This window comes from Amaranthus tricolor, chromosome 15 (genome assembly GCF_026212465.1).
Source record: "Amaranthus tricolor cultivar Red isolate AtriRed21 chromosome 15, ASM2621246v1, whole genome shotgun sequence".
Classification (NCBI taxonomy): domain Eukaryota; kingdom Viridiplantae; phylum Streptophyta; class Magnoliopsida; order Caryophyllales; family Amaranthaceae; genus Amaranthus; species Amaranthus tricolor.
The window spans coordinates 594,143-608,284 of NC_080061.1; the positions used below are offsets into that span (position 1 = coordinate 594,143).

Consider the following 14,142-nt stretch of genomic DNA (forward strand, 5'->3'; position numbering starts at 1 on the left):
ATAGAAAGGCAGGCCCATAAAATTTGTTCCCCCACATATGTGAATTTATTTCTTTAGTAAAGCATGATAGAAAATATTAATACTAATTTGATTCAAGAATGAGGAAAATGTAATATGAGGCATTGAAGAACATTATTTACTATTCCGAGCAAAACATATGTTGCCACAACTAAATCTTGTGAAAAGCCCAAGCTTAACTTCAGCTTAGTGACTTACCCATTCTTATACAGAAATGCCTTAAAGTTTAGGAGATTTTCATATAAGCCAATCTTGATAACTTAGCAGAATGGCTAATTTTATCTACATATTTTTTTTCTACTTTTCTGTATTAAAGAAAAGACACCAAGCAAACGAATGTGTTCTTAAGTAAAAAGTTATTCGACTAAACTCTATCAATCAGTTTCAGTCCCGTCAGTTGATGCCTCTTCCTCTTCTAGTGACACTGGCCTTAAACCACCACCGTATTGATGAAGAACTAAGACCGAAGCATTTGTTGAGACCTCTTGAGAGATTAAAAACCCGCCAACTGGTCCTAATTCAGGAAACTCGGTCACTACATTAAGACCGAAATTAGCAGCTACCATACCTTCAGGTGATCGTCCAACCAAAACCATATTACAACGGCTAAATTCCTTAACTATTTGAATAGTTTCGGAACTTGTTTTCACTACTCTTTCCTCGTACTTAATTGACCCGTCCTTTGTCACCTTTTGGGTAATAGCATCAATGATCTCCTTGTCTGTTGTTTTTGAGTCTCCGGGGCTAGGGCTATTCATATCAATAGCCACAAGTTCCCTTCCTTCCATGTTTGGATCAGCTTTAAAATGAACCACAATTAGGGTGATCCCCGGATGTTCAGACATCCGTTGACCAAGAGCCAATGCCTCACGATCATCAGGCCCACCAAAGAAAAACACGGTGATGGTAGAGTCGACATTGCTAGCTGACACTTGTGAGGATCCACCAAGCCCTCGGTCTACTAGAATACCAACCGAGCAAGAAGCATTTTGTAGAACTTTCTTGTTGATGACTCTGTATTCGTGCCTTGTAGTTTCTAATGACCCGTCGATCTTCTGGTGTTTGTGGAAGGGGAGAATAATAAGAGCAGCCCTTTTGCTCTCAGCACTAGCACATATATCCTCATGCATGTTAGAAAAATGAGATATTGCAGTCATGGGTCTGATTTGGACATGACTGAGCTGCCCATACGCCTCAAAGGCCACCACAACTTGGTCTGAATCTGATTGCATCGTCTTATTCCAAAAAGGAAGTCCATTGTTTCGAGCTTTATGGACCATTCGAATTGCAGAAGACCTTTCAGAGAGTTCCATGAGATGCATTGCGTAAACTGCCAGCCCTTCTCGCTTCTTTATTCCCCGAGTAGCCTCAATTAGGTTGATCATTGTGGGGATGTTCCTTCCACTATGGAAGCAAGCCATGATTCGAAGTTGAGAGCTTGGATCTTTTCTTTGCACTGTCCTTATCTTATATGTGCGCCCTTTCTTTGCTGGCTTATACACCGCCATAACAATTGGCGTTGTCATAAATGTGGTGACTAAGGCCATTAGAACCATAATTGCAAAAGTTTGATCATTTAGCACCTATGAAAGATTAACCAAAAGTTAATTAGAGATTAATCAAAATTAGAACATGCGAATAAAACGACTAAGTTATAATTTTTATTACCTTTCGATCTTTACCAATATTCAGGACAATTAGCTCAACTAAACCTTTGCTGTTCATTAGAACCCCAAGAGCAATCGACTCATCAAGAGGCACTTTACAGAAGCGAGAAACTACAACAGTTCCGACAACCTTGCCAAAACAGGCAGTTAGTATAACAAGAAGTAGAAGCCCCCATGACTGAGCCCCTTGAATGGTGGCAACGTTTGTTTTAAGGCCACTAGAAGCGAAGTACAAAGGAAGAAGGAGGCCGGACACCAGATCCTCGACCTTTTCTACCAAGGCACCGGCAAATGGCCCATCCTTTGGGGCTAAAATTCCAAGAACAAATGCTCCAAAAAGGGCATGGATTCCAATAGTATCGGTCACAAACCCGGCTGCCAAAACTGCAGCTAAAGTAGCACAAATGTAAATTTCCTCCACTGGCTCACCGTCAGAACAATGTCGAGTCATCCACTTAAAGACACGAGGGACAACCAGAATACACAAACCAACGAAAGCTGCACCACACAGGAACACCCACAAGGAAATCAAAGGTGATGTGTCAGTCCCGGAGAGCGCTATAGCTAGAGCGAGGAGAATCCAGGCCGCCACATCATTAACTGCAGCAGCTGACATGGCCATACGACCCACATCAGTTGTAAGAAGCTTGAGCTCTGCTAAGATACGAGCTAGGACAGGAAAAGCGGTGATAGAGAGGGCAACCCCCATGAACACAATGAAGGGAGCTTGGCTAACACCTTTTGAAATGGTTGCCTGAAGAACAAAAGATGAACCGATTCCCATAGCAAATGGCAAACAAATTCCTGCAAGAGCAATACTCATTGCTTTCTTCCCTGTCCGACGTAATGCTTTTGGATCCAATTCTAGACCTACTAAGAACAGGAAGAATATGAGGCCAAGGTTGGCTAGTGTGTCCAATACCGGAAGGCTCTTGGGTGGGAATATTGTCTGAAGGAACGACTTGCTACGACCAAAGGCAGATGGGCCTAGTAGCACCCCTCCCTGTTAAACCAAAAGATGCACAACATTGAAGTCTCCACTAACATTTTTAGATACATACTTCACGTAAACATTCAAGATCACAATCATACAATTTCGCAGTAAAGAACAATAAATCTTCATTCATCATGGCAACAATCAGAATAATCGTAATAAGACAGTTCAAAATATTCAGATTCAGTTGAAGTTACCTCATTTAAAAACGATCATCCTAATGTCAACATATTACTCCTATTTGATAATGTTTGGATGATTTAATCGATGAATTAAAGATGATGTGCGTACTTTATAACTCATATTATAATTCTCATTTTTTTTAACTTATTTCAAAATTAATATACAAACACTAGCATGTAGAAGAATAAAGTATAAAATTTATCGTCTAACTTATGTTTTCAGAAAACTTTACAAAAAACAAGTTGACCTTAAGCATATATAAGCAAAGGAGCCTGCTTTCTGCAAAGAATCTTACGGCATGCAGTATTCTAATAGGATAGTATATTAGTACTTCATTAAAAGGTTAATTGAACAGTTGTCACTCTAAAGCCACTCCCTATAATTGATCAAGTTTGTCTTTCAACTTTCCAAGGCTTGTTTTAATACTGCCAAATGCTAGGATGAAAATATTCTTAGGAAGACACTTCAGTGGAATCTTGGAAATAGTACAACCTAAGGCTTTTACAATCAAACACTTATAAGGATTCAATATTAGCCGTCACTTATGGAAAAGCAATAGATTCTTCATTATTACTTTTGTCCCACCATTTTGCTCCATAGTCATTTATTAGGGAAATCAAGAAATATACGGCAAAAACAAATCTTTTAGGGTAGTGGGAAAGATGGATGGATGAGATGAAAAGATAAGTTGAATGTGTGGATAAAAATTAAAGATAAAATGTGGGTCATGACCAAAAATATAAATGAAACAAATCTGATGAGACTGACAAAAAAGCAAAGTGGGCCAAATTTCACAAAAGGCACCAACGTCTAGCTGAAGTCATGAATTAAGGTTATGATGTGAAGAGCATTGTACTAAGTTCTAGACCTTAAATCTATAAATCCTATGTTAGACAAGTGCATAACAAACAGAACATGTTTTCCTAGTACGTATTGTGTAAGATGCACAAAAATACTCAAAACGATTCTTTATGAACGAGTTTTGGAGCGACTAACCACGTTCTATAGACTATAATCAACAAAAATCCCGTTTCATACATACACAAGGTTTTCCATTTCACATTAGGCAGCAAATCAGAAGTTCAGAAATACTGTTAGGTGCTAACTACTCATCAACAAACATCTTATAATTATTATTAGAAATAAATAACAGAAAAGAAATACTTACAATAATCTCTGCGATCACACGAGGCTGCCTCAAAGGTTTAAGCAAGAAGGCCAAGGTACGAGTAAGAACAATAACCAGGATTATTTGTACGATGACAAGAGGCAGGGCGAAATCAAGAGGGTTCTCTCCTTGGAAAACACCGGTGGAGGTAGCCGCCATTGGCTTTGGACAAGTAGTGCCATTGGTAGCCATTTTGAGACAGAATTATGATCAGAGGAGATAACAGAAAATAGCAAAGATCCTCTTTAATGCCCTGTTTATAGGAAGAAATAGTTGGTCACCCAGAATGTTTATGTACAATTTCAAATACAATGAACTATTATTAATGCTTTGAATACTTGGTTTATATAAGCTTAAAGAGTTCCATAAAATGTGGAAAGAAAAACTTCAAAGCAATATTAAGCACGAGAAAACAGATAATAGTTGTTAATGCAAGAAAAGGTAGTTAATGACTCTTCTTCTCTTAAGGTTTTTTTTCTATAAAAAAATCTTGTCCTAAAAGTTCAATACAAGCTAAGATCATGTGATCACAGCCAACAATTTAAAACTGTCTTCTCTTATCTAGTTATCTTTACTTTTTTTACCACTAGCAATAAAACTCATTTTCCCTGTGACTGAATCTTAGCTTCTAGGATTTTTTTCATGTAATGCATTCATAAAACTGTAAGCAAAATAAAAAAAAATAAAATCAAATATTCAAATTAATCTTTAATATAGGATAGAGATGGTAGAAAATCTAAATGAATGATGAAAATGATTTATTAGTCCATGTTGATAAATTTGTTATCAGGCTTGTACACTACAAGACTCACATAAAAGGAGGATTGTCTACATACAAACCCGATGGAGTTCCTTCCCAAAACCAATTGGTATTAGGAGGACTGGAAGAGTAACCCATCAAGTATATATCTTAATCAACCTCTCTCTCTATAATTTTTCGATATGGGTTATTTTTCCAACACATGTAGCTAATCCCAATCTTTTGGATTAAGACATTGACATTGATAATATAGATTTTTTTATAATTGGATTATCTAGATGCATTATTAAGAACAATTCCATGGCTCTGCTGTCCGAGTCTTCACTTCACCTCAAGAACTCGTATAGGACCCTTGACATTCGAACACAAATAAAAACACTTAAAAACTTCGATTTGGATCGAAAACTAAGGATTTTTTTACATTAAATACCCAATTAGCCACTTAGGTACATATCCGTGTCGAACAAAGACATACGAGTCTTAGTAACATAGCCATGTATTATAATCCAAAAATCAATTGAAAATGCTGAAATTCATCCCATTATAAACTTGCGTATTTGAACCCAATCCGCCCCTGTTTGGCTTGTTTAAGTGCAAACCAAGTTAGGGCCATACAAGCCCGAACTTATTTTGATTAGCAAACCACTTAGGGACGGAGTAAAAATACATTAATTTTGAAGGCCATATCTACTTTATATTTTTTCATAAATTTGGGGCCTAAAAATAAGTAAATAGACCAAGTCAAAAGGTAGTGTAAACAAAATGTCGATTAGTAATTGAGGCCTCTTAATTTAGGAGCTCTATACGATTGGACACCTTACACATACTCGGAATCACCCTAACCAGTATCAAGCCATCCAGAAGGCAAATTTGGAGTTAAGTCAAGGTTCCCTCGCCATTGGCAAGGCTAGCATGAGCAACAAAACAACTATCTGTAGTCAAATAAATACACCCATAGGAGTATACTTCTTATAAGAATTGAATAAGCTTTTGTGAGGGAAAGCAAGTGCCAAATACATTGCATCATCATCCACGCCCTATTTCTTTTTATTTTAATTTATTATGAGTCAACTACAAAGAAAATTAACACGGTTGCAATTTCAAACTCGTGATCTAGTTCTCCAATTCTCCATCAACTACACATACTCCCAACCTAAGGTTCCATCAAATTTGCCCAACTTGTCATTTTAATCATCCCACCAAATTTACTTTATTTTTATATTGGACCATGATTCACACTTTTTAGTTGATTCTCATCTATACATTTAACTTACTATTCATTTCAACATTACATTTCTCTCACTTTTCCATCAAATATCATTTTATTATATATTCTATCATGCTACTTATATAACAATCCTTCAATCAAAATGGTGGATGCAGTCTATACCACTACAAATACAATACTAAACATTCCACCTAAAATGAAAGATCAATCCTTCAAAAACCACTCGTCAGCTGTCGTGTTCCTTATAGAAGTACTACTATAAAATACTCTCTCTGAACCAATTTAGTTGTCACATTTCCTTATTTGGCAAATTCATATCAATTGTCACATTTCTTTTTTTGTCAATCTTTTTCTTACCTAAATACCCTTAGTTCACACACGTAATTACAAATATACCCCCGTATACCCTACTTACCCATACTAATTAATTAAATAACCCTTCACTAATAATCTTAATCATTCCCACCCTTTTTAATACCAATAACTGAAACCCTTACTCTCCCTCTCTCATCTTCATCTTCAACGTCCTCCCTCATCTTCATCTTCTTCAATGATCTTCATCTTCATCCTCATTCTTACTGTTTAACTTTTATCATCTTCATCTTCATTTTTTTTTCCACCATCTTCCTTCCCCTCTCTCTTCTCGTTTTACTGATGTTCGTTTGAAATCCTAATAATTTTAGGGGTTTTTAAGATCTGGGTTTGTTCTTTACTTTTCTAGGTTTTTCGAACATGGCGTCACTAAGCTCTTGTCTTTCTTGGCTGTCATCATCACAAGAAAGTGATCCTACGATTGGAACTCCTAACCCATGGTTCGACTTCTACAATCGCCTACCTCCGTCTCCTATGACTTCTGTTGAAATGGATCCTAACTGGGGAAGAAGTATAACTTCTAAAGATGAAGAAATGCAGGGTATGTTTGATTTACAACTAGATGTATACATTGAGAACTTGTTTCCCTCCTCAGATGAAGAATCAATGGATGATGATGATTTGGTGTCTGATTTTGATGTTCAAGGCCCATTTTCTCGTATGGATACATCTTTCCTCTATGACTAATGATGATTTTGTTTATGTGGTTTTTATGGTATGCATGTCTATGTTGGTGTTCTGTTTTTGTCGCCCTATGATTTTTTTTTGGTAAACAGTTGATTATAGCTACAAAATCCCTAAATCCACCTATTGTGCCACCAATCTAAGGTTTTCAGTTCATAATTCACCTATTGTTGCTGGAATATCTGTTGCATTTCTTGCTTCTGCTGATATTATTGTTTGTGGTGTTGCTGTTGGCTCTGTGGTTGCTGTTCTGTGTGGTGTTGCTGTTGGTTCTGTGGATGCTGTTGGTAAATGATGTTGACGGAAAAATGGTTCATTTTTGATCCCCAAGTAAAATAAAATGACCTCAAATGTAGTTTCATCCACCTTTGTGTCCAGATAACGTATTGCCTCGTAAATAATTTCCTTTTGTACCCCCAGTCTCCCTTCCCTTGCAAATTATGATTTGTTCATGTGTAGAATGTCATAATCTATACCACCTAGGTTCTTAATAACCTCAACTTTACATGCTTGTAGTGTGATCCATACATACTTCAATGCATTTGGATGTAGATTGTCAAATGCTGCACTCACTGCCTTTACTAACTGTGCATAGTTGTATGCTGATTTTTGATGCTGTAACGATTGTATTGACCTAAAGAACCCTAAGTCAAGCACATTCATATCTGAGGAGTTAGGAGGTTGTTGCACTAAGTGGAAGCTAAATCCATCAAGTGTTGCCACCTCTCTAAACACTACATCATCATCTAAAATGTGTGGCTTAGCATTGTCCTCTTGAATGAATATCGTTTTGCTTAAATGTGGTGGCCATTTACTTCTAATTGTTGGTAGTATCTTGTGCACAATCATATCTCTTGTGTGTACTTTAGTGATTGATTGTATTGGTTTGGTCTCTGGCTCTCCTCTCTTCCTGTTTTTTGAACTTCTTTGTGCTGCCACTTCATGTGTAAAAGGAAATATGCCTATCTTTCCATCAAAAATCATCTCACCTTCACTAGAAAAGATTAGTCTTGCAACGGCACACATAAACATGACCTTGGGCACAAATCTTTTAGATTGGATTTCTCTATGTGGCTCTATTTCATCTGGAGTCGGATAAAATGTTTGTTGTATCCTTGATTATTCTTTTTTTGATCCCGAATCTGTCTCCATATCCTTCCTACTATCCTTCTATGCACATCGTACTTCTTGGCAATTTCATTGATGACCCCTTGTGCTGGCTTCCCTTTAATGTTTAGTGATAATAAAAGCTCATGCATTGTTTGACTCCTACAAAAATGATCTAGCTCTGTTTTTTTAACCATGGTTGTACTTCAATGTTGGTTGGTGGAAATTAATTTGAGTTGATGACTTCTTTATTTAATGCTTTTATTATATAGATGCAATGATCTTGGTGTTTTGAGGTGTTATATTGGCGCTATTTTTTTTTTAAAGTTGGCGCCCATCTAAAATTTTGGGTTTGAAGTCTTTGGATCTCACTGATGTGCTTCATGTTACTCGGCTCCTTTGACTTTTGATGATTGACGGGTTTTTTTTTTTTTGAGTTGGCGCCAATCTAAAAGTTTGGGTTTGAAGTCTTCGGATCTCACTGATGTGCTTCCTGTAATGTTACTTGGCTCCTCTGTCTGTTGATAATTGGTGGGTTTATGTGGATTCTAGTTTCATTGATGGCTCCCTTTTCAAAATCAAAACCTTTAGATTTTTTGTAGCTATTTAATTAATTTTGAACACTAAATGCATATCGTGTTTGTTTTTTTTTTTTAAAAATCTGAAGTCAACGAAAGATTTAACATCCGCATGCGCATGTGGCGAGAGGGTTGCTCGTTTTCAGTTGTCATTCAAAAAGCGTTGAAGAAATCAAGGAAGAATTGAAGACTTAGTTTATTTTATGATTTTGATGGTTTTTGTAATTTATTTGATGTAATTTTTTGTAATTTAAATTAAGTAGGTTAATGGTTTGTTAATTATAACAATCTCGGAAACGTATTAATGTCTATGAATTCTATTGGAAATGTGAAACCCAATTTTCCCTCTAAAATTCAATTCTATCTACTTTATTAAGCAAAAAGAGAAAATCATTAATAATTAATCCAATCACTTAAAAATACTCAACTACCACCTTTTTAATAGACCCCACACCACCCTTAATAACCGTGTCCAAGCAAATGGGAAAACTAAATTGATTTGAAGGGAGTATTTGTTTGACCTCACTTACTATATCTAGAATATTCTTTATGTGCTGTAAAATAAGAAACTACTTAAAAATCCAACTCATTTCCTACTCAGGTTCCTTAGAAATATGTCTAGATTAGTAAGTTGAAATCCTGATTAAAATCTAACTGTAACTAGTATATACCAAAATATAGAATTTATTATTTCCATATTATGAAGGTGGTCGTGCAATGTCTAATGTTTTCGGTTCAAATAAATATCATTTTTCTTATAAAAAATCTTAAAATCAAATTTCATTTAGCTCTCCCTTATATAATATATATATATATATATATATATATATATATATATATATATATATATAATAAAATAAATTGACTTACCATTTTTTTTTTCTATTTTCTAAATCTGATGATTATTATACTTCCATTTATCAAATCCTTTACCATCAATCATCTTGGGAGAGCCCATTTATCTCTATCCAATATTTTCCGTCTTTGACTTTTTTCTATCGGCCATATTTAATGACAAGAAAACCTATAATAAAATACTATTCTATTGTATAAATTTTGACAATAAATTTGATAATTAAATTTAATAGAATATATCTTTTAAAATAGATAACATAATAATATTTTAAAAAATATTTTAAATAAAATTTCAAATAGTTACGAGTTTTATTGTCTAAACTATACACCTAGTGCATAGGTTAAAAAAACCAAAAATAATATTATTTTATAAGTTAAAAAATTATACTCTAAAAAAGATGTATTATTCTTTTTTCGAAGATTGTTTGTCATTTTTAATAAAAATTAAAATGTAATTAAAACCTGACAAACAACATACTTCTTCGGATTGTTTTACTTGCATTCAAACACCTTTTTACGCATTTCAATGGATTTATTCAATTGTTTATATTTAGAGTTATACACAACTAAAATTTATAAAAAATTGATATTATAAAAATATATGACTAAACGTATCAAAAACAAAATCCCACATTACAATATTTTTTTCTTGTATAATAGCCGCAATATATAAAATATCATACAATAAAGAACGATACTAAATTGAGTTTGAATACAAGTAATAAAAATCGGAGATAGTATTATATTTAACAAAGCCAAATCCGCAAAAAAATTTAGGATAATGCATTTAACACAAGTTCAGATTAAAATGTAACATTTCCGTTCTCGATCCATAGAAGTACTATATATCCAGAATGTCTGACATGTAAGTATAATATTTGATTTTCGAATTCAATTTTATCTTATAGTATGTGTCAAATTCTCACCAAATAAAAAGTAGCCCCTCTAATTTTTTTAAGTTGTCTCATTTAATTTTAGTACACTATCTAATGTCCTAATTTAATTTTAAATATCTTTAATTGTGTATAATTAAAAATTATAAAAATTGATATTAATAAAATTTACAGAGACAAATCAAACAAGATTTTACTTATCTATAGTTTGACGTCTTAATTAGGAATAAAATACAAATTAAGAGTGATCGATAAATAATATTAGAAAACTAAATCGAACAATTTAAAAGAATTTGAGGGAGTATATGTTAGTATGTTACATAATAATACTCTCTCCTATTCATAGAGAATCAGATATTTTTTTTATTGAGCCAATTTACTGAAAAATTCTCATTTTTACTTTTTTTTTTATTCTTTTTTACTCTTTTATCCTTACTATAACATCACAATAACATATTAATATTAATGCAAAAAAAGAGTTTTCCACCTATTTTTAAGTGGTCTCCCACCCCTCTTTGATTTTGGTGCAAAATTTAAATGTCCCTTTCTCTATAAAAAGGAGGAAGACCCCCTCTTTAATTTTGGTGTAAAACTCAAATGTCCCCTCACTATGAACCGGAGGAAGTAATAATTTGGTAAAGAAGATCCAAACACATTCAATGCCAAAAAAAAAAAAAAAAAAGTTTTCTGAATTTATCATCAAATATCATCAATACTTAAATTTCAATACATAGGGCTATGAATACCTTAAAAGCGACACGTAATGGTTAGCACACTTTACTACTATTTGTTTTTTCCGCAACTCACGATTCGTCAATCGCAGCCTCCTCTATGCATGATCAAGAGATTAACAGATGCATTCCTTTGTATTGGCCGAATTCTCTCGACTCTCCAACTTCCCATATTTACTAATTATTATTAATTTATTATACAAAATAAAGATAAAAAATGTTATAAAATCAACAAATCTTTCAGCGCAAAAGAAAATTTAAAAGTTTAAAAAAATTAAAAATTAAAATGTCGCACAATGAAATTTCAAGTTACCTTACACCAGCGACATTTGGTACTGAAATTTCAACGATATAAAATGCGAAAATTAATCAAAAAGAAAAAAATTACTGTATGTGAAAATTCAATCATCAACCATCATTCATCATTCATCATACATCAATGGTGATTCACCATTACTAAACTTCATTTCTAACATTTATTTAATAAAAGAAATAAAAAAGATAGAGAAAATAAACCTGGAAATTTAAGTCGATTCAATCTGACTTGTGTTATTAACATCCATAAACCTTCCTTAATTGTAATTTTGAATAATAAATAATTGATTGAATCTGAGAGAAAATAAAGAGAGAAAGTGTTGGATGAGGGAAGAGTAAATCGATTTAAGAATTCAACACTGAAGAAATAAAACGAGAGGAAAACAGATTTAAGTTTAAATAGAATTTCGTAGTGTGTAATTTTACTTTTTTGCCCCTCTTTGACAGTCTTTTTTTCGTTTCTTTTCCTTGTTTTGTTAATTGCATTTGGCTAACAACAATCACTAAAATAGCGTATATATTTGGATATGAAAGAGTCGTATACTCGTATATTTATAAAAGCTATAAATAAACAATATATCAAATATAATCATATACTCATTTATGTGTTTGAATTCAACATAATTAAAGATGTTCTTTTAGTTTGTAGTTGAATAATAAAATAAAAAAATTAAGTGCATCGAAAAAATACGCAAAAGAAATAAAAACATATAATTAATTTGTGAATGAAATTAAAATACGTAAAAGTCTTGGACAGACATATATAATGTATAATTTCATTTGAAGAGTAAAATCAAGTAATTTAAGTAAAAAAATAAAAAAATATTCCATCAAACTTAATTCACACTATTTTAACACAGACCAAGTCCAATTACAAAGAACCTGAAATCATATCTAAAATAGAATCATTTACAAGTAAAGGTACATACCAAAATAAGAAATATGTATTAGAGATATTCTCACTATCCCTCTTATTTGGCATTTATTGTTTTTCGGGTCTAAATCAGTGAAAGGAAAAATTAGATTGAAAAATAAGATAAAAAAACAAATGAATGATAAAAATAAGTGGTCCAAATGAAGAAGGAGATTAAGTTTTTAGATGTGGCACCATTTCCCAAAAAAATGTAAAATTAATATAATAAACTAAAATGAAAAGTAGTGCAAATTGAAAGGGGCATAACAAGTAATATTGAAATACTTCTATATACTTCCTCTATTTTGAAATACTCATTATATTTTTATTATTGAAACTATTCAACGTTCAAGTTTATTTTATATATTGCGGCTAATGTGTAAGAAATTTATAATCAAGTGGAATCTTGTTTGAATTGTCTAATCGCATACTTTCATCATATTAACTTTTTATAATTTTTAGACATGCATAATTCAATATATAAATAATCAAAATAACGCATTGAATTGCGTAAAAAGTCAAATGTAGTAATTATAATCGAAACCAATAGTACCTTCATCAGATATTGTTATAGTATAGGAAAAAAGATTGAATTTTCTTATTAGTATCGTAATTTTAACAAAATGATAATACTTTTTATGAGACAAATATAGTAATATACTAATACTTATCAAATATTTATCACATAGTCATTATAAATCTCTGAGGTTTGGTTAAGCTTATAATTTGGGCTTTGATCAAAATTTGTGGCTTCTATTTTGTTCCTATTTTAAGTGGAACTAAAGTTACAATACAATTTACTCTCTCCCTATTTTTGCTCATCTTACCACTAGTAAGTAATAATAGAATTGCAATGTGAGGCTAAAACCTTTTTCAATAATTATTTATTTACAATTTTATTAGAACCAGGAGTACTTGCTATTGGTGATTTATATATATACATATAATGTCGTAGCCATAGTTATCAGAATCTCGATTCTGATCTACAATTCTACAATCTTACAATTTAAAAATAGGCGACCGATCCGAATCTTAGGTAGGATCTTAATGTGATAGAATAGTGCGATCCTACTTAGCTTAATGATATAGGTGGTAGGATGATAACATGATTCTACGATCCTACGATCCAATGATCCAATCCCACATGGGTATAGTTTCAATCGTAAAAATACTTTGTATAATACAGGTTTCATTCAGGTATAAATATAAATTTAAAATTATTATATCAATACCTTTATAAAATTCATGTTTTTCTTGATTTGCAGTTTAAAAATGATTGTAAAAAGGTTTTTTTTTTTCAAAACTTAATAGATGAAGTCAAATAAATTTTTACTTATACTTTAAAACATAAAAAAAGAACAAACATAATTGATATTCAGTAATCCAAAAGCACATTAATGCAAATTTGTAGGATTATATGATCTGATTCTACCAATTTCGATCCTACTCCCTCCACGAACTTAGGTAGAACCCCAATCCTAATAACTTTGGTGGTAGCTCCTGGTGAAATTGAAATCAGAAATTTCCCACTAGTTACAATTAAACGAAAGATTGAAAAAAATAAGATAAATAAACAATTTAATTCCGAATATAAGATTCGGGAAAACTTATGTCCCAAAATAAACTTCCGTACATCCAAGCCTAGCCTCGGGTAAGTCGCTGTTAGTAACAGCGAA

The 14,142-nt window shown here is 32.7% G+C and overlaps 2 protein-coding genes across 4 annotated transcripts; one reads left to right on the forward strand and one right to left on the reverse strand.

Annotated features, from left to right (window-relative positions):
- Positions 1-75: 75 nt before the first annotated feature.
- Positions 76-11,917, reverse strand: LOC130801706 (cation/H(+) antiporter 18-like). 2 transcript variants are annotated; one of them, XM_057665588.1, is made up of 4 exons: positions 11,755-11,917; positions 4,031-4,283; positions 1,687-2,688; positions 76-1,601 (listed from the first exon to the last, which is right to left on the reverse strand). In XM_057665588.1, exons 2-4 carry the CDS (start codon positions 4,220-4,222, stop codon positions 393-395), a joined length of 2,403 nt encoding a protein of 800 aa, XP_057521571.1. In that variant the 5' UTR covers positions 4,223-4,283; positions 11,755-11,917; the 3' UTR covers positions 76-392. The 2 variants fall into 2 exon arrangements, with proteins under 2 accessions (XP_057521571.1, XP_057521570.1); XM_057665587.1 differs by lacking the exon at positions 11,755-11,917 and having other exon boundaries at positions 77-1,601; positions 4,031-4,466.
- On the forward strand, positions 5,921-9,302 carry LOC130801708 (uncharacterized). 2 transcript variants are annotated; one of them, XM_057665590.1, is made up of 2 exons: positions 5,921-6,931; positions 8,849-9,302. In XM_057665590.1, exons 1-2 carry the CDS (start codon positions 6,751-6,753, stop codon positions 8,944-8,946), a joined length of 279 nt encoding a protein of 92 aa, XP_057521573.1. In that variant the 5' UTR covers positions 5,921-6,750; the 3' UTR covers positions 8,947-9,302. The 2 variants fall into 2 exon arrangements, with proteins under 2 accessions (XP_057521573.1, XP_057521572.1); XM_057665589.1 differs by having other exon boundaries at positions 5,922-7,048; positions 8,849-9,299.
- Positions 11,918-14,142: the final 2,225 nt, after the last annotated feature.

Coding starts and splice junctions, on each gene's coding strand:
- LOC130801706 (XM_057665588.1), bottom strand. CDS start 4,222: ATGGCTACCAATGGCACTACTTGTCCAAAGCCAATGGCGGCTACCTCC. Junction 2,689..4,030: donor GTGTGATCGCAGAGATTATT/GTAAGTATTTCT, acceptor TTGGTTTAACAG/GGAGGGGTGCTACTAGGCCC. Junction 1,602..1,686: donor ATATTGGTAAAGATCGAAAG/GTAATAAAAATT, acceptor AATCTTTCATAG/GTGCTAAATGATCAAACTTT.
- LOC130801708 (XM_057665589.1), top strand. CDS start 6,751: ATGGCGTCACTAAGCTCTTGTCTTTCTTGGCTGTCATCATCACAAGAA. Junction 7,049..8,848: donor TGTTCAAGGCCCATTTTCTC/GTATGGATACAT, acceptor AAAAATCTGAAG/TCAACGAAAGATTTAACATC.